Source organism: Polypterus senegalus, chromosome 4 (assembly GCF_016835505.1).
Source record: "Polypterus senegalus isolate Bchr_013 chromosome 4, ASM1683550v1, whole genome shotgun sequence".
NCBI classification, from domain to species: domain Eukaryota; kingdom Metazoa; phylum Chordata; class Cladistia; order Polypteriformes; family Polypteridae; genus Polypterus; species Polypterus senegalus.
Genome location: NC_053157.1, coordinates 143,565,510 through 143,592,076, shown reverse-complemented (window position 1 = coordinate 143,592,076; position 26,567 = coordinate 143,565,510). Strand labels below are relative to the sequence as shown.

The 26,567-nt window shown below is 36.6% G+C and overlaps 1 protein-coding gene across 2 annotated transcripts in view; it reads right to left on the bottom strand.

Annotated features, from left to right (window-relative positions):
* LOC120527688 (gamma-aminobutyric acid receptor subunit beta-1) overlaps positions 1 to 26,567 on the bottom strand; it is a 559,006-nt gene that overhangs the window by 153,070 nt on the left and 379,369 nt on the right. For both annotated transcript variants that reach the window (XR_005633393.1, XM_039751390.1), the window contains exon 5: positions 24,446 to 24,528. Coding sequence is in view for 1 of the 2 variants with exons in the window: in XM_039751390.1 (XP_039607324.1) it covers positions 24,446 to 24,528 (83 nt within the window). In the remaining variant the exon portion in view is untranslated. The remainder of the gene's footprint in view (positions 1 to 24,445; positions 24,529 to 26,567) is intronic.

Here is a 26,567-nt window from a genome sequence, read left to right as displayed (position 1 = left end):
GAGCATAGTGCAAATTATTTGGGCTCTAAGGCTTCCCAAGAAAATAAAGATGTTAGTTGTACTTTGTGCTAATATATCGGCAGCTGCTGTTGGCTGTGATCACTGGCTGGAGATTGCAGCCTCAAGGTTAAACGTCAACTCATCTCTGGTATGCTCCCATACTTTGAGACCCTTATGGATCTCAAGTGGCGCACGAACCAAACATCACTTATGGATTATTTCAAATCAGTGCATCCTTCACAATCTTGAACATTATCTACTAGCTGTAAAGGACATAGTGTCACCGGTGATGTTGAGACCTCATCCTGTCACTACGTCTGCTTATTATACCAATTATACGTCTGCTTATTATATAGAAGTTTTTTTTTATTAATTGAGATATCAATACAAAAGGTCATAGAATTCAAGGGAATGAATAGCGAGAAAAAATGTAGTTATCATAAATGCCACTTAGTACAGAATGCCTACAGTCTTATTAATCAGTCTCCCATGTGGCATTGTGCTGAATTGATCAAGATACACATTTCTGACATATACTCTGCAATTGTGCAGGTGACTTTGATGATTTTTTTTTTCTTCAAGTTGTAGCAGGACTACATAAGTGGTTTTCCTTGTTTGTATGTTTGTCCTGTTGAGCGATTGTTAAATGTGAATAACAAGACTGGTTGTGCCATTTCCTGTTTGTAAATTGGGGTCAGTGCCTTAAACAGGTCTGCACTGATGCTGAGGGGCTTGTGGGATTTGTAGTTTGTAGTTTGCATGCACTGTACTGATAAAACTAAAAGAGAAGGAGGTGGCAGGCCTATTTTTGGTTGTATCCTTTTCCAATCATCTTCATCATCAGCAGCTCCTAAACCTTTCCCTAGCAGAGAAGAATGGTGCTCGGCCACCAGATTTAAAGACAGCGGTGGGTTCTTTTTTCTCTCAATCCAGTCCAATGATGCTCTTTGAGAAGAGGCGCGCCTGGACTCTGGTGGTAGGACTATATTTCACTATCCAAGTTTCGGCAAGCAGTTTATTAAAAGGGAATGTTCCCCAAATCTTTCCATCCTTTAACCGTTGTTTACATTTCCAGAATCACTTTCATCACCTAAAGTAAAGACTTCTTCCAGGACTGTACTGTAAATATCATTGTGTGGGTTTTGTTTAGGTGTTTGTTTAATACTTCTGTCATTATTTTGCGTTACCGTGTTTGTAAGTAGTTATCCTAGTAAATAAGGAATATTTATATATTTGAGTGTTGGATGTGTTTAATATGTATGGGCATTTTCCTGAGGTGTTGTTAATATTCGGGTGGCAGGGTGGAAATACTGTAGGGCTTAGGTGTTGGCCTGATTCTATCCATCCCTCATTTTAAAAGCGTAGTGGCTTTTTTGCTAAATCTGGTGGCAACCTCAACGTTTGTTAGAAGTCAGGGGGCGCCCTACAAAGTTGAAAGAAGCATATCAGGTAATCGAACATCAAACCAAGATGACTGCATTTTTTTACATAAATGAACTTGTTAATAATATTTTTTTCATGAACAGACTGTTAATTAGCAACATTACACAAAACTGGTGAGGTGTCTGCGGGTTAACATCAGAAAAAAAAATCCAGAGCAGGGGTGCAATAAAAATTGAACTTTGCATCATAACATTGCACCTGCACACACCTATGCACCCTGACGACACATTCACTGCATTGTTCAATGAGTTTTTGACCAAAAAAATTTTGGTTGTTGCTTTACACCTCTCACATTTGGCAGATCTTGTTTCCTGTGACTTTTATCTTGTTCCTGAAAATAAAATTGAAACTGAAGAGAAGATATTTTGCTATCGTGTTAGAAATCCATGAAATAATCACAGGAAGCCTTATGATAACAAAAAATTAGTACAGGAAATGTTTCCAGGAAAGACTGGACAAGTGTAATTTTTTATTGTTTTTTTACAATTTCTGGAATTTTTACACACACACACACACACACACACAAGCAGACTGTAAATATATTTGATACATTACATTTCATTCATCAGAAATCTCTGATTTGCAAACTCACATATAGAATTTACTGCAAATACTGATAGCATTAGCTCAAATTAATTCTGCTAGGAAATCTCTGCACCACTTCACCTTACAACCAAAGTGAACTTAATAATCAGATGCCAGCATAATAAAAGCTGAATTAGGCATATGTGGGTTGTATTTAAACAGTGATATGAACATATGGTTAAATGCCATACAGCTGTAGGTGTCATGAAAATGGGTGAAGGTGATGGTGAGGGATAATCTAATTTACATAGAAAGAAGCTTGTCTCTGCTCTTCATATTCAAAGTACTGACAAAAGCATGAAGGGGCAGGCACGCATGTTCATACAAGCAAATGCAAATTTCATAAAAAAGACTAAAAAAAAAAAATAAAAATAAAATCTGTGATACCCATATTTCAATGTCTTTTTATCTTGGGTGTTTTGCTAAAATATTACAGTACTGCTTGTTAAAAGAGGTGACTCTGACACAAAGGTAATTTCATAGGTGTTTTGTCATTATAACCTGTTACTGTTTTTCTTTCTTTCTGTTTATTTTTGTACCATGATATCAAAGTGCATTTCAGAAAGAAAAAAAATGTTGAAAGTACATAGTCACATTAACCTCATTGCAAAAACCAAAATGAAACGCAGGCTTTTTCTTAAAATCTCTAATAGGAGCTGAAGAGGATCAATCATTATGCAGGTAGGCTTGTGTCTTGGGGTGAATAAACATTTGAAATGAGTTAAAGGTTAAAATGGAAATGAAAGTTAATTTTAAAAATGATGAGAAAGGTCCATTTTTGAAATGTTTAAAAAAGCTTGCTGGGATCAATTACCCTGAATCTGGTTGTCATTTCAGGTGAACAATCATTAAATTTGGCTAAATTTCAACTTAGGTGCCAAATGGTGGTAGAAATCTGGTTCTGTTTAGAAGAATAAACTGTATGTTTAAAGACTGATAATTCTAAATGATTGCTAAAAAGTATTTAAAACTTTAATCACAAGTTAGAGAAAATGATGCTTTAATGTTAAATAACGGAATGATGAAATAAAAAGTTCCTGAGCAACTGCTGTTCTGGTTTTGTTAACTTTTTTGCAAATACAAAGGTAACATACTTCAGTAGGAATTTTTGTTTTATTTAGAATTTCACACACAAGATTAAAATTGCAATGCGTTATCCACACCTCCTCAAAACTAATAAAAGTAAACACATTCCATAAGTCCCTTTTAAAATGCAGGCTATCCTAGGAATTTAGCGGTTGTTTTCTGGGTCAAGGTCAAGTGTGAGCAGAAAGTGACAATTTCCCAGGTCATAGTTGAATATGATTGCAGGCAATCTATCTCTTTTGCCTATATTTGAACAAAGCTGCAGAATTACTGGGTCAAGCGTTCACAATCTTTTGACATCTATCTATACATAAGACATGTTGATGTTAATACAAATAAAGCAATCATTTCAGAACAAATTTAGACTTGTTCTTAGATATGTAGCATAAACAGGGACAGAATATAAAGGTTTTTAAAAAATGTCTGCAAACTGGATAGATACAGTACTTAATAAGGGAACAATTCATCATCTATGCTGAGGAGGAAATCATTATTAGAACATTAGAACAAGAACAAGCCATTCAGCCCAGCAAAGCTCACTAGTCCCATCCACTTATTTCTTCCAAAAAAACATCAAGTCGAGTTTTGAAAGTCCCTAACGTCTTACTGTCTGCCACACTACTTGGTAGCTTATTTCTTGTGTCTATCGTTCTTTACCCTTAACAAGTTTCTAACTGTGTCCCCGTGTTCTTGAAGAACTCATTTTAAAATAACAGTCTTGATCCACTGTACTAATTTCCTTCATGATTTTAAACACTTCAATCATGTCACCTCTTAATCTTCTCTTGCTTAAACTGTAAAGGCTCAGCTCTTTTAATCTTTCCTCATAATTCATCCCCTTTAGCCCTGGAATTAGCCTAGTCGCTCTTCTCTGGACCTTTTCTAGCAATGCTATGTCTGCCTCACCAGTGCATTATAAAGGTTGAGCATAACTTCCTTGGACTTGTGCTCTACACATCGTGCTATATAACCTAGCATTTTGTTTGCCTTCTTAATGGCTTCTGAATACTGCTGGGAAGTTGATGGTGTACAGTCCACTATGACTCCCAAATCCTTCTCATAAGGTAAACTCTCGATTTTCCTACCGCCCATTGTGTATTCAAACCTAACATTTTTACCTCCTATGTGTAATACTTTACATTTACTGACAATAAATTTCATCTGCCACAGATCTGCCCAAGCCTGTATGCTATCCAAGTCCTTCTGTAATGATATAACGGATTCCAAATTATCTGCTAATCCACCTATCTTGGTATCATCTGCAAACTTAACCAGCTTGTTACTTATATTCCTATCTAAATCATTTATATATATTAAAAATAGCAATGGCCCTAGCACTGACCCCTGTGGAACACCACTCTTAACATCTGCCAGTTCTGAAGCGGTTCCTTGCACCACCACCCTCTGCTTCCTAAGTCTGAGCCAATTCTGCACCCATCTAAAAACATCACCCTGAACTCCCACTTCTTTTAACTTGATGCCCAACCTCTCATGTGGCACCTTATCAAATGCTTTCTGAAAGTCCAGATAAATAATATCATATGCTCCACTTTGATCGTATCCTTTTGTTGCTTCTTCATAGAATTCCAGCATGTTAGTAAAACACGACCTCCCTCTTCTGAACCCATGCTGACTGTTCAGAATAACTCCTGTCTTTGCCAGGTGTTGCTCAATCTTATCCTTAATAATTCCTTCTATTAATTTGTCTGTGATGCATGTTAAGCTTACTGGCCTATAGTTGCTTGGATCTGCCCTGTCACCCTTTTTATATAATGGGACGATATATTCATGATCACATAACAGTAAAAGATAATGAATAGATATACAACCAAACTACAAAGGCAAATTTATTGGTGATAGTGAACCATTGATTATAAAATATACCAATTGACTCTGATCCATTCTGTGTCAGGTTCAAACAGAACTAGGAAGAAAGTCTTTTGGAGTCTAGGTACCAATCACCAATATCATGTTACTGGATAGGTCGATTCTGATACCGTTTTTTTTTTATATATTTATATATAAAAATTTGATATATATATTTTTAAAAACCTTTTACACTAAGCACCTGCATAACCAGATTCAGAGGAGTATATTAAAGTGTTAAATTGGGTATTTTTTATAAGTAAACTAGAGACCACAGATGTTACATGTTAATTTTTTTATTAACAAATTTAAAATTCTGTAAGCATATTGTTCAGTGACCATAAAAATACTAAAATAAGTTAAATTCCTTTAAAACACATTCTTTTTAAATAAATAAAATACACCTAGAAAATATTTATCCATAATACATATGACATTAAAGAAAATAAAATACTTCTGACGGTTACAAACTGTCATATCGATTAATTTCTTCTGCAGTGTACTTGTCTAAATCAAAGCTTAATTTAAAAATAGTTTTCATCATTTAACTAACAAAAATATACATATTCTCAAACATGGGCGGCACGGTGGCGCAGTGGTAGCGCTGCTGCCTCGCAGTTAGGAGTCCCAGGTTCGCTTCCCGGGTCTTCCCTGCGTGGAGTTTGCATGTTCTCCCCGTGTCTGCGTGGGTTTCCTCCGGGCTCCGGTTTCCTCCCACAATCCAAAGACATGCAGGTTAGGTGGATTGGCGATTCTTAATTGGCCCTAGTGTGTGCTTGGTGTTTGTGTGTGTCCTGTGGTGGGTTGGCACCCTGCCCAGGATTGGTTCCTGCCTTGTGCCCTGTGTTGGCTGGGATTGGCTCCAGCAGACCCCCGTGACCCTGTATTCGGATTCAGCGGGTTAGAAAATGGATGGATGGATGGATGGATTCTCAAACATTGATCAATGAATTTATATTAGTAAACATTGATTAAATGTAAATATCTATGGGTTTATTTGATTTAATCATTAATTGCACTACAGATTTTTACTTTTAAAATATTCATTTACTAAATTCTTGTAAGTATGGATTACCATTTTAATTATGCAGTACTTGTTTCTTAACTAAAGTTATACTGTATGGCAGAAACAAACAGTACAGACCTTTTAAAAAGCCACAAAGCTATCAAATGTTCATAAGATATTTATCAACAAGATACAAGGCTAGCATGCTTAAAAGGCTAACAAGTAAAATAGAAAAAAAATAACAAGCCTATTGTTTACTAGGCAGCAGTTTCAAATTCCTCATTTTCTGATTTCCTTCAACATATTAACGCTATGCAAGTTAGATTATGTGGGACTTGTAATTTGGTCTTGTATATACAGTATAGATGTGCTAGCTCTTACTCAGTGCTGCTTCAACAGCTAGGATTATGAGTGACTGTTCAGTGAAAGAAGCTTTTACAAACATTTTATTTATTTAAACAGCATTATATTTTTTATTTATCTGAGGCAACATTTCAAATGATAACCTTGGTTTATACATTTTTGTAACATTTTGTTGATAGCAACTTCAGAAAAGAAACGGGCTAGCTTTATTATTTTGCTTTTGACAATTTCAGTAAAGCATTTTATATTTGGAATAAAGGGATTTTGTTTTTTTTAGCTTTCCACTTCTTAACAGTAAAAGCTTTTGTAAGCTATACTGAAATCAATATAAATGTTCCCATTAAATTTTACCTCCTCACTAGAGGAAGCAGATTAAACATTAAGCTAGCCATTCACACAAGATGTCCAGGCAACAAAAATGATCAAACCTACGAAGTGCCTTGGGCATTTTTGTACTTCTTCAAAGATAGGAATTATATTGTGAATGCTAAGATCATGTTGTTCTGTTATGAAAATATTTTCTTAAATTGATTTTCTTGCTGGTGGTAGGATGGGATGACCCACTCGAGTACTATAATTCAAACCATAAAGAGGATTTTCAGTTTGAAAAACAAGCAGAATATGGGAAAGAAGTATCACGCTAGGCAAATGCTATAATGCTTATTATGTCTGCTCCTATAGATGAAAGCAGAGTGTTCAGAAGGAAAGAAATACAATTTTGTTTTATACAGATAATGGCAGAAACCATTTCTGGGAGCCTTTACAATTAACAAGGGTGTGATAAAAGCATAGGGACCCAGTGATCATAGACATAAGGTTAGTCCAGACTCTGCAAGTGAAGGTGCATGATGTGAAGTTTTCAGCTTGGTGTAGATGGTTGCCTCAAACTGATTTCAAAGTTCTCAAAATTCCCAGGCTACTATAATTTCAAAATATCCGGGCTGATGCACTCACCTACTGCCCTCAGTTTTGGTTGCACTACATCTGCTTACTGTTTTGATTCATGAAGCTTTTAATTTCATTTTTGTTGGTTCATTTAACCTTTCAAGACCTACACATTATTAATGGAACTATGACGGGCCTGACTTGCAACCTATTTTGATCTTGCAGTTACAGTGGCGCCTTAGTCCTTTGCACTTCCCGATTGGTAGAATTTTTCATGTGATTATGGGTCAACCTGGGAGTCAAGCCAATTACTTCCAGGTTAAATATGGCCGAACCAGCAATATGCAGCATCCTTTAGTGAATAAATAAACAAAAAAACAAACCAACCAACCAGCCTTTGGTATTAGTGCTGAATTCTGAGCAGTTAGGAAGTAATCAGTTATTTTCTTGAATTTCAACAATGTTTTTTTTCTCAGTGTATATTTTTCATTTTTTCCCCCTTTGTTGCTTTAATCACTCAGGATTCTGTAGTTTGGGCTTCTGACTTCAGGTTTGTTCTTTCCTTTAATATTTCTCAGGCAATTAATTCTAAATTGACTAGGCTATCCACTATACTATAGGTAGACCTTCCCTAATCCAGTACCTCTGGGACTAGAGGAGAGCTGGATTAGGGAAGGTCTACCTATAGTTAAACCCTTACTCCTTTGTACTTGACCTATTTTTAACCTGCTTTTTTGAGTATGACTATTTACATAAACATTCTATTCTTGGTCAGTTTTAACACTAGAATTACCAGAGCCAACAAAAACACTCGTAAATCCAGCCCACCTTAAATCCCCTCGCACCTCTCCATCAGCGTCTTTTGTCTTCTAAATGTGTCGAGAAGCCCAAGCAGCAAGCAGCCTGATATACCATCCCCTCACCACCTCAGAACTGATAAGAAGTTCTCCCAGTACCTGCCTTGATTGATTATCTGGGAGTGAGCTACCCAGATTTATAAATGGAAATAATTTAATATTTGTTATAGTGTCTACAACAATCTACGTAAACACATCATTAAAACAAACGTTTTTCATGTTTTAGTAATAAATAACAAAATGTAGACATGAACTGTGTGAAGGCTAATAGCCAATATCAAATAAAGACTTTCACAAAAGGTGCAAGGTATAATACAACAGCTTCTGTGGTGCTGTGGTTTGAATTGCCGATTTATAATCCGAAGGTCATCAGTTCAAGAATGGCTCCCCGGAAAATTTACCGTTTTGAGCAGGAACACTCAATAAAACTGAATAAAAAAAATTCAAGTGACGGTGAGATACAAAGAAGGCAGATTCACCAGCGTTTGTGTGTCAGCTTTTATCCCTCCAGATCAGATAATTTCCAGTTCGATTGTCTCAAAACACCACTCACATCTACAGTTATTCCCAGTTTCAGATAAAAAATAAATGCGTCAGATCTGGGGCAGGGGTGAGTGTTGTATTGTGATCGTGACTGAGAGAATAAACGTGAAAAAAAAACTTCTACAAGTTACTATAAATTTACACCGGCTGTTACAGACACAAATCAAATGTGTCTGGGGATTATCAGAGAAGGACTTGAACAGAAAATTTCTCTATATGCAGATGATATGGTACTGTATATATCAGACCCACAAAATACTGTGTCTGCAGTCTTAACAGCATTTACAGAATTTCAAAAGATCTCTGGTCTCAGAATTAATTTGAATAAAAGTGTCCTTTTTCCAGTGAATTCTTAAGCATATAATATTAGATTGGACTTCTTCCCTTTTATCTTTGCAGATCAGTTTAAATACCTAAGGGTAAATATTACAAGTAAACATAAAGCTCTTTATCAACAAAATTTTGCCGTCTGTATGGAAAAAATTAAGCAAGACTTGCATAGATGGTCAACCCTTCATCTCACTCTAGCTGGAAGAATTAACGTTGTTAAGATGAATATTCTTCCTAAACTTCTCTTTTTATTTCAAAACATTCCAATATACATCAATAAATCATTTTTTAAGTAATTAGATTCAGCGATAACCTAATTTATTTGAAACTCAAAACTTCCACATATCTAAAGAGCGACCCTACAAAGACCTAAGGCAGAAGGTGGCATGGCGCTACCTAACTTTCAGTTTTATTACTAGGCAGCAAACATACAAGCTATACAAACCTGGGCACAAATAGATTAACATACACAGGCTTGGTCTTCAATAGAAATAAAATCCTGCAGTACTTCTTTATATTCCCTGCTTTGTGCCCCAATAAATGCAAGCTATCACCAATATACTAATAACCCAATTGTGCTTCATTCACTCAGAACATGGAACCAATGTAGTAAGCATTTTAAGATGGAGAATCTTTTATTTGTGGCACCTCTGCATGAGAACCACCTTTTGCAACCCTCGCAAACATATGCAGTTTTTAATATCTGGAAAAGATTTGGGATTAAATTACTTAGAGATCTCTATATAGACAACATCTTTGCATCCTATGAACAATTACATTCCAAATTTAACTTTCCAGCAACACATTTCTTTCACTATCTTCAAATTAGAAACTTTGTTAAACATAACCTGTCCGGTTTTCCTCATCTAACACCCTCCTCTACGCTGAAAAAAATATTGCTCAGTTTTGAGGACTCAGACAGCATTTCTGCAATATATAAAATTATTTTACGGTTCCTCCCTTTCAAAGATCCAAGAAGAAAATGGGAAAAAGATCTCTCATTCAACATATCAGAAAAGGAGTGGAAGGCAGCAATGCCGAGAATTCACTTGTGTTCCATATGCGCAAAGCATACAATTATTTAACTCAAAATTATATATCAAGCACATCTGTCTTGCTTAAAACTGTCCAAAATGTTTCCAGGGCAAGATCCAACCTGTGAACGCTGCAATCAAGTCCCAGACTCACTGGGTCACATGTTTTGGGCCTGCACCAAATTAACATCATTCTGGACAAAAGTTTTTAAGTGCCTTTCAGACAGCCTTGGTGTCACAATCCCTCCTAACCCATTAACAGCTGTGTTTGGGGTTCTTCCAGATGGGCTTAAAGTAGAGAAGGACAAACAAACTGTGATTGCCTTCACTACACTATTGGCATTCAGACTTATTTTGCTAAACTGGAAGAATCCTAACTCTCCTCTTTTAAGTCAGTGGGTAACTGATATTTTATACTATTTGAAATTGGAAAAAATCAGATTCTCAGTTAGAGGATCAGTGCAGAACTTTTTCAAAACCTGGCAGGATCTAATCATTAATATTTTAGAATAAACTCTTAAAGCACTGAGGAACTAATTTTCTTCGCATTTCTTTTTCTTCTCCATTGATCTTTATCCACCTATTAAACTCATCAATTTATTTATTTTTTTCTAGCTTTAAGTTTTACTCTGTTGGCCATGCTCTCTTTCTCAAGGGTGGGGGTTGATTTGTTTTCAATCCTATTTTTTTGTAAAAATTGATCTATTTGTATGGAATGTTTACAATAAAATCAATAAACTTTAAAAAAAACAAACAAAAAAAAACAATAAGAGCAGCTCAGTACTCAAAACGGTAAATTTGCCGGGAAGCCGGTTTTCAAACTCACGACCTCCGGATTATAAATCAGCAATTCTAACCACAGGACCACGGAAGCTGTCGTATTGTACTTGCACCTTTTCTGAAAGTGTTTATTTGATATTTGGCCATCAGCCTTCACACATTATACAGTTCATGTTTACATTTTATTTATTACTAAAACATGAAAAATTTTTCTGTTTTAACGATGTGTTTACACAGATTGTTGTAGACATAAAACACACATCAAATTATTTTCCCTTACAATTCTGGGTAGCTCACTCCCAGATAATCAATCAAAGGCAGAAACTGGGAGAACTTCTTGCCTGTTCTTAGGCGGTACCGGGGATGGTATAGCAGGCTCCTTGCTGCTTGGGCTTATCGACACATTTAAAATACAAAAGACGCTGACGGAGAGATGCGAATGGATTTAAGGTGGGCCAATTTTACAAGTTTTTTCGTTGGCTCTGGTAATTATAGTGCTAATCAGGTTTTAGAACAAATCATGGTAAAGAAACTGTACTGCTTAAAGTAGTAAAAGACTTGCAAGTTAAAACTAGTATCCCTGAAGCCTATGAAAAAACTCGTAATCCCAGGCTACCTTAAATTCCTTAACAACTTCTGTTTTGCAAATGTGTTGATCAGCAAAAGCAGCAAGCTGCCTGCTATCCCATCCCCCCATCGCCGCAGCTCAACTAGGGCAAAAAGTTCTTCCCAGCTCTGTCTGTGTGAGGTGCCTGGAGTTGTATAGGGTATATGATATATCGTTATTTGGAATACATGCATTTCATGTGTGTTCTACTGTATGTCTACAACGATCTGGGTAAATGTACAGTAGGATGACGGGAAATGCAAGGTCAGAAATGTTGAACATATACCTAAAACAGAAAATGTTTTCATGTTATAGTACTAATGACAAAATTTTGACATGAAGTGTATAATGTGTCAAGACTGAAGTCCAAATATTAAATAAACACTTTCACAAAAAGTACACGTATAACAAAACAAGCGCGATTTTATAAAAGAATACAATGGAAGAAAAAGCATTCGGGTTAGGGGACAACACTAACATGACCACTTGGGTGGTGCAGCAGTGAGAACACTGACTTATAATCAAGAGGGTGCCGGTTCGATTCTGAGTGCTTCCCAGAATTGCCATTTTGAGTAGTGAGCTGCTCTTATTATTAATACAGTGGAACCTCGGTTCACGAACGTCCCGGTTCACGTACAACTCGGTTCACCACCAAAAAGCTCGCCAAACTTTTGCCACGGTTCACAACCACACACTCGGTATACGAACAAGCCAGTTTTCCTTGCCTGCCTGAGCTGAGCTGAGAGAGAGAGAGAGCAAGAGCGAGCGAGCATGTGCCTGCTGGGGAGGGGGAGGAGGAGATTGCTGCACGTGTTGGCTTGCACTTACTGGCTGCAGATAGGCAGGCTGGGGAGGAGATTGCTGCACGTGTTTGCCTGCCTATTTGCAGGCTGTACGTGCTAGCGCACCATCCCCCCAGCACAGGCAGCCTGAGAGAGAAAGAAAGAGAGAGAGAAAGCGAGCGAGCCGCATGGCTGCAAGAGCTCTCTGTTCATTGTTCTCCTTCCATTGGCTTCTAAGCAAGTGAATAGTGGTGAGAAGAAAATTGAAATCGAAGTAAAGAAAGAAATTACAGGTGGAAAAACTGTTTACCAGTTTACTCATTTACCAATCTGAGAACCCTCGTGCTTTCAAGCAGCACAATGTAAACAAAGCCAGACTGCCAGTAATGTGGGGCGCAAACATGAAGGATTGGGTCACAAGGAGTTTGTTTTTGGAATGGCTGCATGAGGCTTTCACTCCCACCAGCTAAACAGCTAAAAGCACCAGAAACCCAAGAAATCACAAGAGAGAAAACACCTGAAGGAAAACACTTCATGCCAGAACTCGACTCATGCAAGGTTAGTTTTCTTGGTGGTTTGTACTGCACTGTACAGTAGTTTTTGTATTATGGATTTTTCAAAAGTTAGTTTTTCAGATCATGCTGTGATTTGTTGCAGTGTTACTTTTCTCTTTTTTTCAAATGTTCGTTTTTTTCCCTGTGCTTAAAACTCATTAAAAAAATTGTTTACATGGAGGACTTCATCGTGTGATTTGTTGCAATGTTACTTTTTTGGTTGCTTGTGAGTTGGTTTTTAAATGCACTTTGGATTTGTCCGCTGTTCGTTTTATTCTGCTGTGCTTAAAACTCATTTTAAAAACAGTGTTTACAGCGATCAGGCTTTAAGTTTAATAGCGTGATCTCCTGCAATCTTTCTTTTTTGGTTGCTTGCGAGTTGGTTTTTGCATGCACTTTGGATTTGTTTTAATGTTCGTTTTTTTCTGCTGTGCTTAAAACTCATTTTAAAAAAAATGCTGCGCGAGCACGTGCTACAGAGAGATTAGAGAGATGAGCGAGCAAGCGCAGAGAGAGAGAGGGGGCAGCTGACAGGGAAGGGATGGGGGGGGATAGGGTGTGTGTGTGTGTGTGTGTGTATTGTGTGCGCGCTACAGAGAGAGAGAGAGAGAGAGAGCGTGAGCTAGGCTGCTCCTGTAGCTGAGGGAGGGAGGGGCTTTGGTGGTGTGTGTGCTACAGAGAGAGAGAGAGAGAGAGAGAGCGCGAGAGAGCCAGCTCGTGTAGCTGAGCAGGGAGCCTGGGTGTTTTGTGTCAGTGTTATTCAATGTTTTTACATTAGTTTACTATTACACTGTGCATTCTATGGTGTAATTAACTATATTTGTGCTTAATCTTTACATATATTTACATACAGTTTGTATGGTCTGGAACGGATTCATTGTATTTACATACAATCCTATGGGGGAAACTGCTTCGGTTCACGACCAACTCGGTTTATGACCAAAGTTCTGGAACGAATTATGGTCGTGAACCGAGGTTCCACTGTATTATAGAATAAAAACATAAATTTCATTTAAATCTGTAACAGCCAGTGTAAATTTATGGTACTTGTAAAGGTTAGTTTTTTTTTTATTATATTCAGTTTTTTACTCTAAATCATGTTCATGCTCCCACTGATCTGACACTGCTGTTTTCAAATAAAGACTTGCTATAACAGAGGTGAAATCAGATGAGGATTCTACTTCAGAGAAAGAGAACAGAAGCCCTCCCTGCAAGAAATGTCCAGTCACACATAAGAACAACGCAGCTGCACCAGGCATAAAGGAAAAAGATGGCACTGTTTGAATGCAGCAACAGGCTGGGTGTCATCCTGCCAGTCAATCTGCCATACACATGTCCTTCAACGAAACAGCTGGGCTTACAGAACTTGCCAAGGTATCATGAAAAGTTCTGTTTGTAATTACCGTATGTTTTGTGATGTTCCATAGACAGCATTTTCGTAAAACCTCTGCTGGCCTCTTCACTTAAACTTCCCCCTTCCATCCCTTAACTTGTCCATTTTTAGACCTTTAGATCTTTTTTAGTGTTTGCTTACTAATGTCTTTCTTGTTTCCAAGACACTGAACTTCTTCCCTTAACAGCTCTCCTTGCTATTTCCAGTGAGCATTTCAGCTTCCATTATTTGCTGTTTTCTACACTTTTCTTGATGTTCATTCACAATTTTCTTATGTTCTTTTTAAAATATGTTATTTGTTTCACTTTACCCTTACTGATTTTTATCAGGTTATTAGCTGCCTCCAATAGTACTAAGTTACAATTTGTTCTTATTTTCAATCAGTTTGATTTCACATGCATCAAAAATAATACTCAAGGTACACATATTAGGTAAGAGGAGAAAAATTATTTAATTTGCAAATTGCTAAAATTGTTATGATTTAGAAAGTTGCACAAAAAAATGGAAGACAAGAAGTTACTACTCACATTTATAACGTGTTTGAGGACTTGGTACTTAGTAATAAAATACTTCAGAAAAGATGACCCACCTAGAGAGAGACTAAGCTCATCATCTATACTAATAAAAGGCAAAGCCCTCACTGACTCACTCACTCACTCACTGACTCACTCATCACTAATTCTCCAACTTCCCGTGTAGGTAGAAGGCTGAAATTTGGCAGGCTCATTCCTTATAGCTTACTTACAAAAGTTAGGCAGGTTTCATTTTGAAATTCTACGCAGAACGGTCATAACTGGAACCTACTTACGTACATATATAGGGCCATGGCCTGCAGCTCGGTCTCCGTGTGAGGCGGAGTTACGTCCTCCATCAGCACGCCTCCCACGTAATTGACTGCCTGCCCATATAAGGCCGTCCATCAGCGGCAATCCAATAGACACGCTGCCGCTAAATATTCGTGGGTGAAGGACTGTGCTTATGCAAAAGAAGATGAGATGGTCAGGGATAGACTAGTGTTTGGCACAAACTTAGCGAAAGTGTCAGAGAAACTTTTAAGTGCCGGGTCTTAGCTAACATTAAATGAAGCCATGGACATCGCAAGATCGCATGAGATAGCACAAGCACAACTGAGAACCTTCGATGCATGTACTCCGAGCAGCTCACGAGAACTGACTGTGAACGCAGTACGCGGAGAACAAGTGAGAGCTCCAAAGACCGCTGAACAAAAAACGCATTACTCCATTGAGAAGGCAGCAAAAGAATATGAAGCGAGCGATGCATACAAGCAACGACGAATACGATATTCGCGAGATACAAGTTTAATGAGGAGATGCAGGGTATAAACAAGACTTTTGATCACTTTGTAACGGACTTAAAATTGCTGGTGAAGGACTGTGATTATGCAAAAGAATAGGAAAGCAAGGAGTAAAGCTTAAGTTTAAATTAAGTTCATAGACACGCTGCCGCTTGCGTTTGTCATGCCTAAGACGAATACGATATTCACAAAATACAAGTTTAAAGAGAAAATGCAGGGTATAAATGAGACTTTTGATCATTTTGTAATGGAGTTAAAATTGCTGGTGAAGGACTGTGCTTATGTAAACAAAGATGAGATGGTCAGGGATAGACTAGTGTTTGGCACAAATTCAGCAAAAGCGAGAGAAACTTTTAAGTGCCGGGTCTGAGCTAACATTAAATAAGGCCGTGGACATTGCAAGATCACACGACATAGCACAAGCACAGCTGAGAACCTTCGATGCGTGTACTCCGAGCGGCTCACGTGAACTGACTGTGAATGCAGTACGCAGGCAAAAAGCAAGAGCTCCAAAGAGCACTGAACAAAAAACGCAGTACACAATTGAGACGACAGCAGTAGAATATGAAGCGACTGACGCATACACGCATATTCATAAGTTCACCTACTGCGGAAACAAACCACACGGTGGAAAAAGTCAATGTCCAGCTAAAGGAAGACAGTGTAAAAAATGTGGTAAATTGAAGCACTTCGCTAAAGTTTGCAGGACTGGGAAAGGTAAACCCGTGCATGCAGTGTGTGAAGTCTCAGATAAAGAGGAAGACAAGCTGTTTATTGATGCAGTAGGACAGGAACAACCCTCTGACGCTGAACAAGCCTTTGTAGACATATCAATAGGAAAGCAAGGTGTAAAGCTTAAGTTTAAATTACATTAATAGACACGCTGCCACTAAATATTCGCAGGCAAATCCACAACTTAATACCGGGAATGCCTGTTAAACATCTTAGATTCACGAGTACCGATTTGGGTGGTGATCACTTCAATGAATGAAACCTGTTATCTTTACAATGGTTGACAACGAAGATGAGATGGTCAGGAATAGACTAGACAAACACGGAATGTAACTTGAGCACAACACATCCTCCAAATACAAACCTGATTGAAAAAAATAATGATAATCAAATCCTTGATGACAGCAACACTCATAACACAAAACAATTACATTGACAATCATGTTACGTTATTTTTAAAATGTTTCCTTTTATATTTCATAACTTCTTTAACACACTACTTCTCCGTTGCGAAGCGCAGATATTTGGCTAGTTAAATTAATATAAGCTGCAGCATCAAATTCCTAGATTCTGGAGGGCCACAGTACCTGCCACTATCTGCTGGTAATTGAACAAACTTTGTGTCTCTTAAGTTTAATTACCTTATTTTAAAGACTTAAGCCTCTTTATTGTTTATTTTTTCCTTAACTAGCAGCCAAACAAAAATGAGATACAAAATAAGGTAACAGATGACCAGCTAAGACTGAGGCCTTAAACTTCAACATTATTGGATCAACCAATTTCTTATGTCAAATTGACTTTTTAATGAAACATATTATTTCATTCCATTGCTTGTTGGTGTTATTTTTTTTCCATACTAGACAATTCTAAAACTGTTGACTTTCTTTTTTGTGAGGGCACCATCAAAAATGTTTATAGACCAAATCAATATTTTCCAGACCTTCAGTTTTTCTTTTCACATAAGGGAGACATAGGTGCAAATTGGATCAGGTTAGCTTTTCATGTGTTGGTTTACTTTGCATGTCACCCAAGAACACAAGGAATGGGTGCACATTTGATGGGATAGTACATAATTCCAAAATAATAAACAAAAGTAAAAGTAATTTCAAAAACACATGGAAAATAATAAATCGACTACAAGAAAACAGAAAATACACATAAACCTAAGCTGATACCTAACAGTCCAGGCACAGGTGACATTGTGAATTTACTTAAGTCAAGTAGGATCAAATTCACTGTACATAGGGTTGCCAAATAAGCCTTCAAATAAGCTACAAGAACACACCAAAACAGCCTTAGCTGAAACCAGCTAGCCATCCAACTAATATCTGCTGGCTTCAAACCCAAGTAATCGAAAAAATGGGAAAACTTATATTTAAAGTACCAAATATATTTTAAAATCTTAAAATATCACAAAGGCCATTATTGCCTAGGCATTCTTTACAATGCCTGCTTTTCATAAAATTCCAGTAACATATACACTAGGTACCGTACACATCAACACAGCTTTACTGTTCTTTGCATATCTACATACTGTACACATTAACACAGTATTACTATTCTTTGCATATACTCATGACATCTGGATCTTAAGAAAGTCAATCTGAATACACATCATCCATAGACAAACTCACAGATAAAGCAAAAGTAATCTAAATATTAAATCCATAAACATCTGCAATCATAACACTTGCTACGAGTACAACTATTAAACCATCAACTGAGGTTTGCTGTGCTCCAGAGTTTTGTATAACAGTTTTTAGTGAATATTCATTCTATGTTGCCACTCATAGTCTTTTGAACTATCCACCCAAGTATAGACTAATTCATCACGAGGTCAGTTCTTCATTCTTGCCTTCTACAGCTATTTTTCTTGACCAAACTCATTGAAGCTGATCCTTACATATTTTACATTGTTATATACTCTTTTTTTTACTGCACATTTTTTTTCTTCCAGGTCTTTTCTAAGCATATAGTTTTTCTAGTTTTTCACATTTATACATTTTAACCTTTTTATACAGAACTGGAGTCCTGTTATCTCTGCAAAGTATATTATGACAATACAGTATATGCTGTAAACTGGCTTGTATTAAAAAGATTGACTGTTGGGAGTGTTAATGGTATGATAAATTAAAGATTGTTTAGTGAAGATTATTTACGTGGTTTTTCTGTAGAGTAAGCTATTGAAGTTTCTTTCATCTTTCCTTTCACTCCCTGCCCTGTTATCATGAACTAATTACAGTATGTACTATTTCATTCCTTTTGATGTGCACACTGACTGTCAATTATTAACAGTACAATGTGTGTGCTAGATTAGAGAGAGAATGGCAGTGAAAAGAACTTTTGGGAATGGTCAGGAAAAAAGATGGAAGTCAATTAAAAGTACAGAAAATTGGGAGTAGGACACCAGGTAGTGAGCCCGTAATACATCTGTAATTTCACAATTTCCAGAAGACATGGCAGGTAGTAATAGCTGGGGATTTATGGAGTTAATTTCCTTGAAATTAAAAAATGTGCTGATAAATCAACAGTACTTTTGCGGTGTGTCTTTATATGAACTTGTCATGTTTATAATTTCTTTTTATTATATTACCTGTAGAATGAATGATTTCTATGCAAATCAAAGAAAAGTTATGTTTCCATTTCCTTCTAACCTTTCAGTGTAAGCTTTACTTACATATTTAAGAAACATAACACTTGGTAGATTCAAGTTTTCATACAGACAGAAACAAAACAGTTAAAGATTAAAAGGTTCTGTTGGGTAACAGACAGGTTCTTTGTCCAAAGTTCTAATAATTACTCATAAATATAAATAATGGTTTGCTAATGGTTATTTACAATGCTTTCTTTATTGTCAAGTATTGTTGGGTTCTACAACTGTCTGACAGCAATTTATGTAATGTGTGTGTAATGTTTAATCATTTACTACCATTTTGTTTTGTTTGCATGCAATCTCCTATTGTGTCCTGATGGCCACAGAGTTATGGCGTCATGGGATGTAGTCATGTTGTATGTGGTATCCTCATCACTGTGTTAACTGCACTCCAATATCGCCGTTGTTTTGCAAATGTGTCATTCGGTTGCAGGCAGGCAGCCTGCTATCCCATCCCCCACCGTGGTGGCTGAAGTCAGACACAAAATTCTCACAGCTGAAGTCTGTTTATCTGGGAGTGAGGTGTCTGGAATTGTATAGAAAAATAATGCATAATTTTCTGAAATACATACATTTCATGTGTGTTCCGTGTCTACAAAAATCTGTGTAAATATCGGATGACATTTGTTGTAAACACATAACTAAAACAGACATTTTTTTCATATGTTATAATAATAATGACAAAATATTGACATGAACTACATAATGTGTGAAGACTGAAACTCAAATATCAAATAAACACTTCCACAAAAGGTATAACAAAACAAGTGTGATTTTATTCAAGAATAAAACTGAGGAAAAAGAAAATGTTCAATTTACATGACTTCTGTCAATGTTTGAAAACTGAAATCCAAATATCAATCGACAAGAAGTAAAGGCATTTGCATGCGTGTGTGAGTTTGCGTCTTTCACAGTGGAAATGCAGCTAAACGCAATGATATCAGCTTCGCTGGTGCAGGGAAAAGGATTGCTGCTTTGTAATCAAGACATTGTCGGTTCGATCCCGGGACACCCCTGGATTTAGCACTTTCAGTGGTGGGCTGTTTTTATTGTTACTATTATATAATAAAAACATACATTTGATTTGAGTCTGTAACAAACCAATGAAACAAGTGTGCTTTTATTCAAGAATAAAACTGAATAAAAACCAAATAAAAAATTGTACATAAGTTAGGGTCTAAACAGCCTGTATTTATGCTCTTAGTTACGCTCATGCTCCCCCCCAATCTGACACTGTTAGTCTGCAAATAAAGACGTGGTATAACGAAACAAGTGTGATTTTATGTGCACATAAAATACAGAAATTTCTGTAACAATGTAATAGTGCACGGAATGGCCAAGCTATTCTAACTACCATGGCTTCTTTAGTGTTGTTAGAGAACATCACAAACAGAAGAATTAGAAGAGAGCATGTATTTAGAGATCATACTGATTTCTTGTCCTATGATGATGACTGGCTTCTAAGTTGATAGATGTTCTAAGTTAGATTTCCAAGAGCTATTCTCTTAGAGCTGTGTGCTGAACTAGAGCTTGCTTTACAAAGGCAGACTTTGAGGAATTGTGCTCTACCTGCTCCTTTGCAAGTTCTGTCCACCCTCTGGTTTTTAGCCACAAGAGCTTTTTAACGTGAACTGGCTAACCGATCTGGTATTTCTCAGTCATTACTGAGTTGTACCATGCCAGCTGTATGGGATGGTATTATCAGTTTGTCATCCAGATATATAAGATTTCCTAACACTGTGGTTAAACAGGAAAACATCAAAGCACAATTTGTAACAACGTCTTGTTTTCCAAATGTAACTGGAGCAGTTGACTGCATGTACATTGCTATAAGGGTACTTTCAGAGAATGAATTTGCTTATGTAAATAGAAAGCATTCCACTCTATTTATGTGCAAATTATCTGAGATGTGAAAATGTGTCTCACTAATGTTGTGGCTATATATACAAGTGTCTCGCCAATAATTGCAGCATCTCGCTACTTAAACAGTGTGATCACCAAAATTCCACTACTTTCTCCAGTGGTGTTGAAACTCATATGGTGGGCTGCGACTCTCTTTTTCATGTTGACTTTGATATTTGACCATTTCTTTTTATTTCGGGCAGTGTGCAACTTTATGAACTTGGACATTTGAGTCCCTGCGCCATGCTGTGCCACTCCATCAATTTCCTTTGTTGCTTATATCACTGCTTAAGCCACCAAATAATATGTTTTTCCTTGCCTTCACTTCATTGAGCAGGATCTCCATTTTGCATTGTTAAGAATTTTTTTGCATGTGCTTTTGCCATTGTGTTTTAACAAAACCCTGAATGGAAGGGACTATTTTATTGATTTGTATATTCAAATGGGTGAAATTCTGGGAGGAATCAGGGTGGGGCTGTAAGCCGGTGCATGTGCATTAAAATTCACATTGATTGAGATTTATAAAGGGATATAAAGGAAAAGTGCCAGCTGACAATGATATGTGTATGGTGTATGGTCACTCATATGCAGTAGTTTCAGGTATACAACAACAGTGCAAGCTAAATAAAAGGTATTCCTTAGAACATGAAAGGTTTAAAACACAAGATCCAACATAACATGCATATACACAGTCTTCTAAAGTCAAAATTAACAAACTATCATGAGAATAGCCATATACTGTAGTTCATTAATATAATTCAATATATATGCAACTATATACACTTAACATGGTATTTGTTTTTAACAATTTCATTTTCTGTAACACTTCTGAGGCCTGCAATTTCTTCTGTCTTTGTGGCAGTCTCATAAAAAATGTTGTAAAGTACACAATATGTATGAAAGTCCTTTTGGATGTTGGAATTTTTAGATGATGGCTTGAAGGAGCTAGCCTTCTATGAAGGCTACATATGCAGGAGATGCCAACAGACAGGAAAAGATAGGTGGGTCACAATTTGTAAGGTTAAGGGCATACATTATCTAAGGGCATCAACTCCAGAATGGGCATCAACTCCAGAATCTTTAGGAGATAGACAGTGTCTCTGAGGATTCTGAGGTGATAGGCAAGGATGAGTGTGTTGCCTTTCAGGTGCACAGGTGGGAGACCTCCCTGGAAAGGGTGGATAGGCTTTTGCTAGAGTGGGGTTGTCTATTTTGGAACAAATTACATGCATAAGGTTAGCCTAACAATTCTGCGATCCATATTTAAAGAGTTAGGTGCAAGACTGAGGAGCAAAACTGAAGTCTTCTCTGAAGTTTTGCTTATGCCACAAGCAAGTCCAGGTAAGATTAAGGAAATTAGATAGATTACATCTTGGTGCATCATAGAAGGGTATAGGTTTATAGGGCACTGCGACTCCATTTGGAACAGATGGGACCTGTTCTGCTGTGATGGGTTGCATCTGAAACGGAGGGGACACCAATGTGTGGGGAGGCATATGAGTCGGTTAGCTGATGACAGTTTGAACTAGGGAATGGGTGTGCAGGGAGTTTAGGATAGGCTAGATTTAGAAGTGTACATGGAGGAACAAACAATAGTGAAAAAATAAAAATGCACAGTAATATAAATTCTAACCCATAATTTAAATGTAAAAGTAGAAGAAGTAGCACATTAAAATTAGCTTGCCTTACTGCAAAAAGTATCAAAAATTAAACAAGCTAGTTGAAGTTGTATGTAGAGGATCATAATTATATTTTAGCAATAACAGAAAACTAGCTAAATAAAAATGATGGAGATGAGTATAACATAGAGGGATACACATTTTTTAGGAAGGATAAACAGAACATAAAAAGAGGTGGGAATGCTGTTTATGTCAAACAGAATTTAAATGCCAGTCCTCTTCAGTTGGACGATGAGCTCCATCTTAGTGAGGACATGTGGCTGGAAAGCATAAGGGAAAGAGGCCTTATTTTAGGAGTATGTTACAGACCGACCAATGCAGATTGAAATTTCAGCACAAATCTTTTTAGTAATATTTAAAAACCTAGCTTACAGGGGGGTATTGTAGTCATGGGGGACTTTAACTACAAGAGCAGGAGCTTTTATAAGTAATCAGTGACTGTTTTTAACACAGTATGTTGAAGCACCAACATGGGGTGAAGCCGGTCTGGATTTAGTATTTTGTAATACTCAGGATAGAATTGAATTAGTTGTTCATGAAAGTATTTCAGTGTTACTTTAGTGATGGAAGACACTGCTGAGGAATAGGACATCAAAACATATATTCTCTTTTGTATTGCAGTGCTTGGAAATAATTTCAACTAATGTATTTATGAAGTGTTTATCTATATGAAAGTGCCAGCTCTAACTGTTTAGTATCCAACAAATTCTTCAGGCTGCATTTATAGACTCTCAACTATACCACTACTTAATGTACTGTATTGTGTTCAGGGAGGGGTAAAACAAGCCACTTCAATTTGCTTATATTAATTATATAGTGCTACAAGGTATATAGGTGATTTAAAGAGGCACCTCTAAAGATATTTGCTTAATCCTCACTTCAGCTCAGCTTAGCTTGCTTTGAAGTGTTTGTTGTGTAATCTTGTTTATTCATTCAATATATCTGTTCCATTTCTGACCTGTTTAATATTAAGGTAGCTGGATAAATTTAGGGCAGACATCCAATTGAAGACAAATTACTCGTTTCTAAATACTTACTACTTCTTGGAAGTTTGTCCATTTTTTGAGCGTGACCAAGCTTAGTATAAATTGAATGGTGGCATTTTTGTGAAAATGGAGCACATGGAACTATCTAAGAAAGCCTAAACCTAATAATTTCCTTTAACAATCATTTCAGATACTTGAACAAAGTTCTTCCTCTTGTTCCCTAAACAACATAAATGTAGATAAAACCCTTGTATCAGATTTTTATGTAAACTGTGGTGTTACAGTTACAGGTACAACTACAGGTGGTAGTAGTTATTCTGAATCTGCAATAACTCTGTAAAGATGTTACATTTTTTTTTCTTTTTCACTAAAACTAAGGATTTTATTTTCATCTATAACGTTCAATTTTTTTCCTGCTAAATACAAATGTTCCCCATTATTCATGTTCCCACATAATTCAAATATTTTCATAATTATGACTACCTAGAAATTCCGTCATTAAAATATATATTTCTTACCCAAAGTAAAAACCTATTGATTCCATTCTAAGAAAAATAGTTTTGTAATTGTTTTAAACTACAGAAATTCCAAAGTAGTGCCCCCTTGAAATGATGCTCACCTCCACCATTTCAACAACTAATCAGAATATTCTAGGATCTCTTCAACAAAACAACAGGAGTCAATCTTTATTTATTATAATCATCAAAAAAGTTATTATAATCATCAGAAAAGTACAATCTTTACTTCCTGGTAGTGACAAGGTCCAAAGGAAGGGCCTCTCTTTGCTATGAACTTTATATTGATCATACTGTATATCTGCACTTGTGTGGCATTGGCATACCCAACGGCATGATCAAAATTATGAAAGCAGGGAATGAGACCAGAAAAAAGCACAAAAAAATGGTATCAGATGCACCAAACACCCCAGGATACAAAAACTGCAAATCATTCAGTGCTTAAGTCCATTACAAGTGTAAAACAAAGCTGATACTCAATGTTTTAAAATGGTCATATTCAGTATGCATCTTATACTTAATGGACACTATCACAATAAAAACACTTACAGCTCTCAATTTCCAAGGTACAGTTCTGCTCATCAAGTGGATATCTACGAAGATCCATCATGCAGGCTGCAGTTGTGGTGATTCTGGAAACACCAAGAAGAAGATAATACTGTAAAATAAATAAATTATTGTGTCATGACAATCTATATAAGGGAAAAGTCACAGCTCATTGGCAGGCAGCTTGTAGTCAAATACTGATGATGCAGAGTTGGGAATAGTAAATTAATGAGCAGTGAAAATTATAAAAGAATTCATCAAAGCATCATGTCATGAACTTTTTAGGCATATATGACTTGCTCTGTGAAATAAAATTGTAACACAGTGGGTCAAGGAATGATAAATGGCATTGAATGGAACAGGTTGTGCTTCTCTGTACACTGCTCAATATGTCATTGTCTGACTGTAAATAAATTGTGTGATTAAATATCTCAACATATGTTTTGTAGTACAAAACTGCATAGTGTATCATTCTGCTTCAACAATTTTCCTAAATGTAATATGAAACACTGAACCGTACAGGAAAGAAAAATAAACCATCCATCCACTCATTTTCTAACCCGCTGAATCCGAATACAGGGTCACGGGGGTCTGCTGGAGCCAATCCCAGCCAACACAGGGCACAAGGCAGGAACCAATCCTGGGCAGGGTGCCAACCCACCGCAGAAATAAACCAATAATATAATATAAAAAGAATTGTACATATAATATATGAAAAGAGGTTTGTAAAAGTTGAATTAATTTATCGCATTCCTAATGTAAAGTCTATTTAACCTGGCATACCATATTGTCACACTTGGGTCACAGATTTGCACAGAAACACAGGAGGTTGTACAGACATGAACTATATTCAGACACTGCAAATGAACATTTGTCTCTTTTTCAAAAGTTTAAACTCCATAACAAGACAGAAATGAGTTACGTCAGGAGCAGAGAATGTCAGAGAGAGAGAGAGAGAGAGAGAGAAAAGCAAAAACAATCAATTCCAATTCTGACAGGTGCTGAACAAGCTTTTAAGTATGCGGAATACTGTACGAGAGGTTTATCACGCGACAGAGTGTAAATAAGGTAAGGAGCAATGTCAGGGTAGTCTGTCAACGTTTTTCAGGGGTTTTCCCATGAACGTCTGTAATCTCTAGGGGTGCAATCAGCGCCCCAGCTCACAATATGAAGTTTATTTCCTATAGCCACACATAATATTCACATAATGACATTAAAGTTAGTAATAACTTTATTTTCATATAATGTATGCCAATGTCATTGGCAACTAAACTTTTTGGCTTTTCACTGCTCCAGTTCAGCATAATAACTAAAGCATATCTATTAAATACTGTCAGTGAACTTACTGCCCATAAGTTTATCAATCATATGATTTTGTGTTTTAAATTACTGTTTACATTAATGTTTGTAATTTTAAAATATGTTTTAAATTTTCTTTATCCAAAGTATTTTAGTATATTGGTTTGACTTTCCTAGCCTGACACAAAAATATTCATCAGGAAGAAAATGTGTCATTGAGTCGCCTGGGTTCTAGCAGCGGCAGAAAGGCAAAACAAGAGGAAAAATTGCCTACTGCCAAAAGATTCTACTAAATAAGCTACTCTGATAAAAGATACTAAAAACAAACATCTTAAAGATGAGCCCACAAGGGCTTGCTTTAGTCAGATAGTCGTGTTTGTTCAGATACCAAAACTTTCCTACACAAGTTAGCTCCTGGTGAACATGACACCTACAATCACAATGAGGCACAAAAGAAGCAGATGTGAAGGGGCAAGATACATACAAGGCAAAAACATAAATAATCTATGAGATTGTTACAAAAAATGTTTTAATTCAAACTGACTAATCAAAATCAAAACAGTCTATCAATGTCCCTATACTTCACTTTATGGAGGAAAATAGTAATCATGATGTGACATTCCAAAGCACATGTCCATGCCTACCACTGCTACAACTATTTTAAATTCATGGAAACAATAAAATAAGAAAACAGACATTGTAAATGATACCTGATTCTGCACATACATGCACACATGTCCTGTTTTATTGCTGGGCTCAGACTTTCCATAGAGTAGGTCCATATTGACCATGCATTGTATTTATGTTTTTAAAATAAAATTAATCT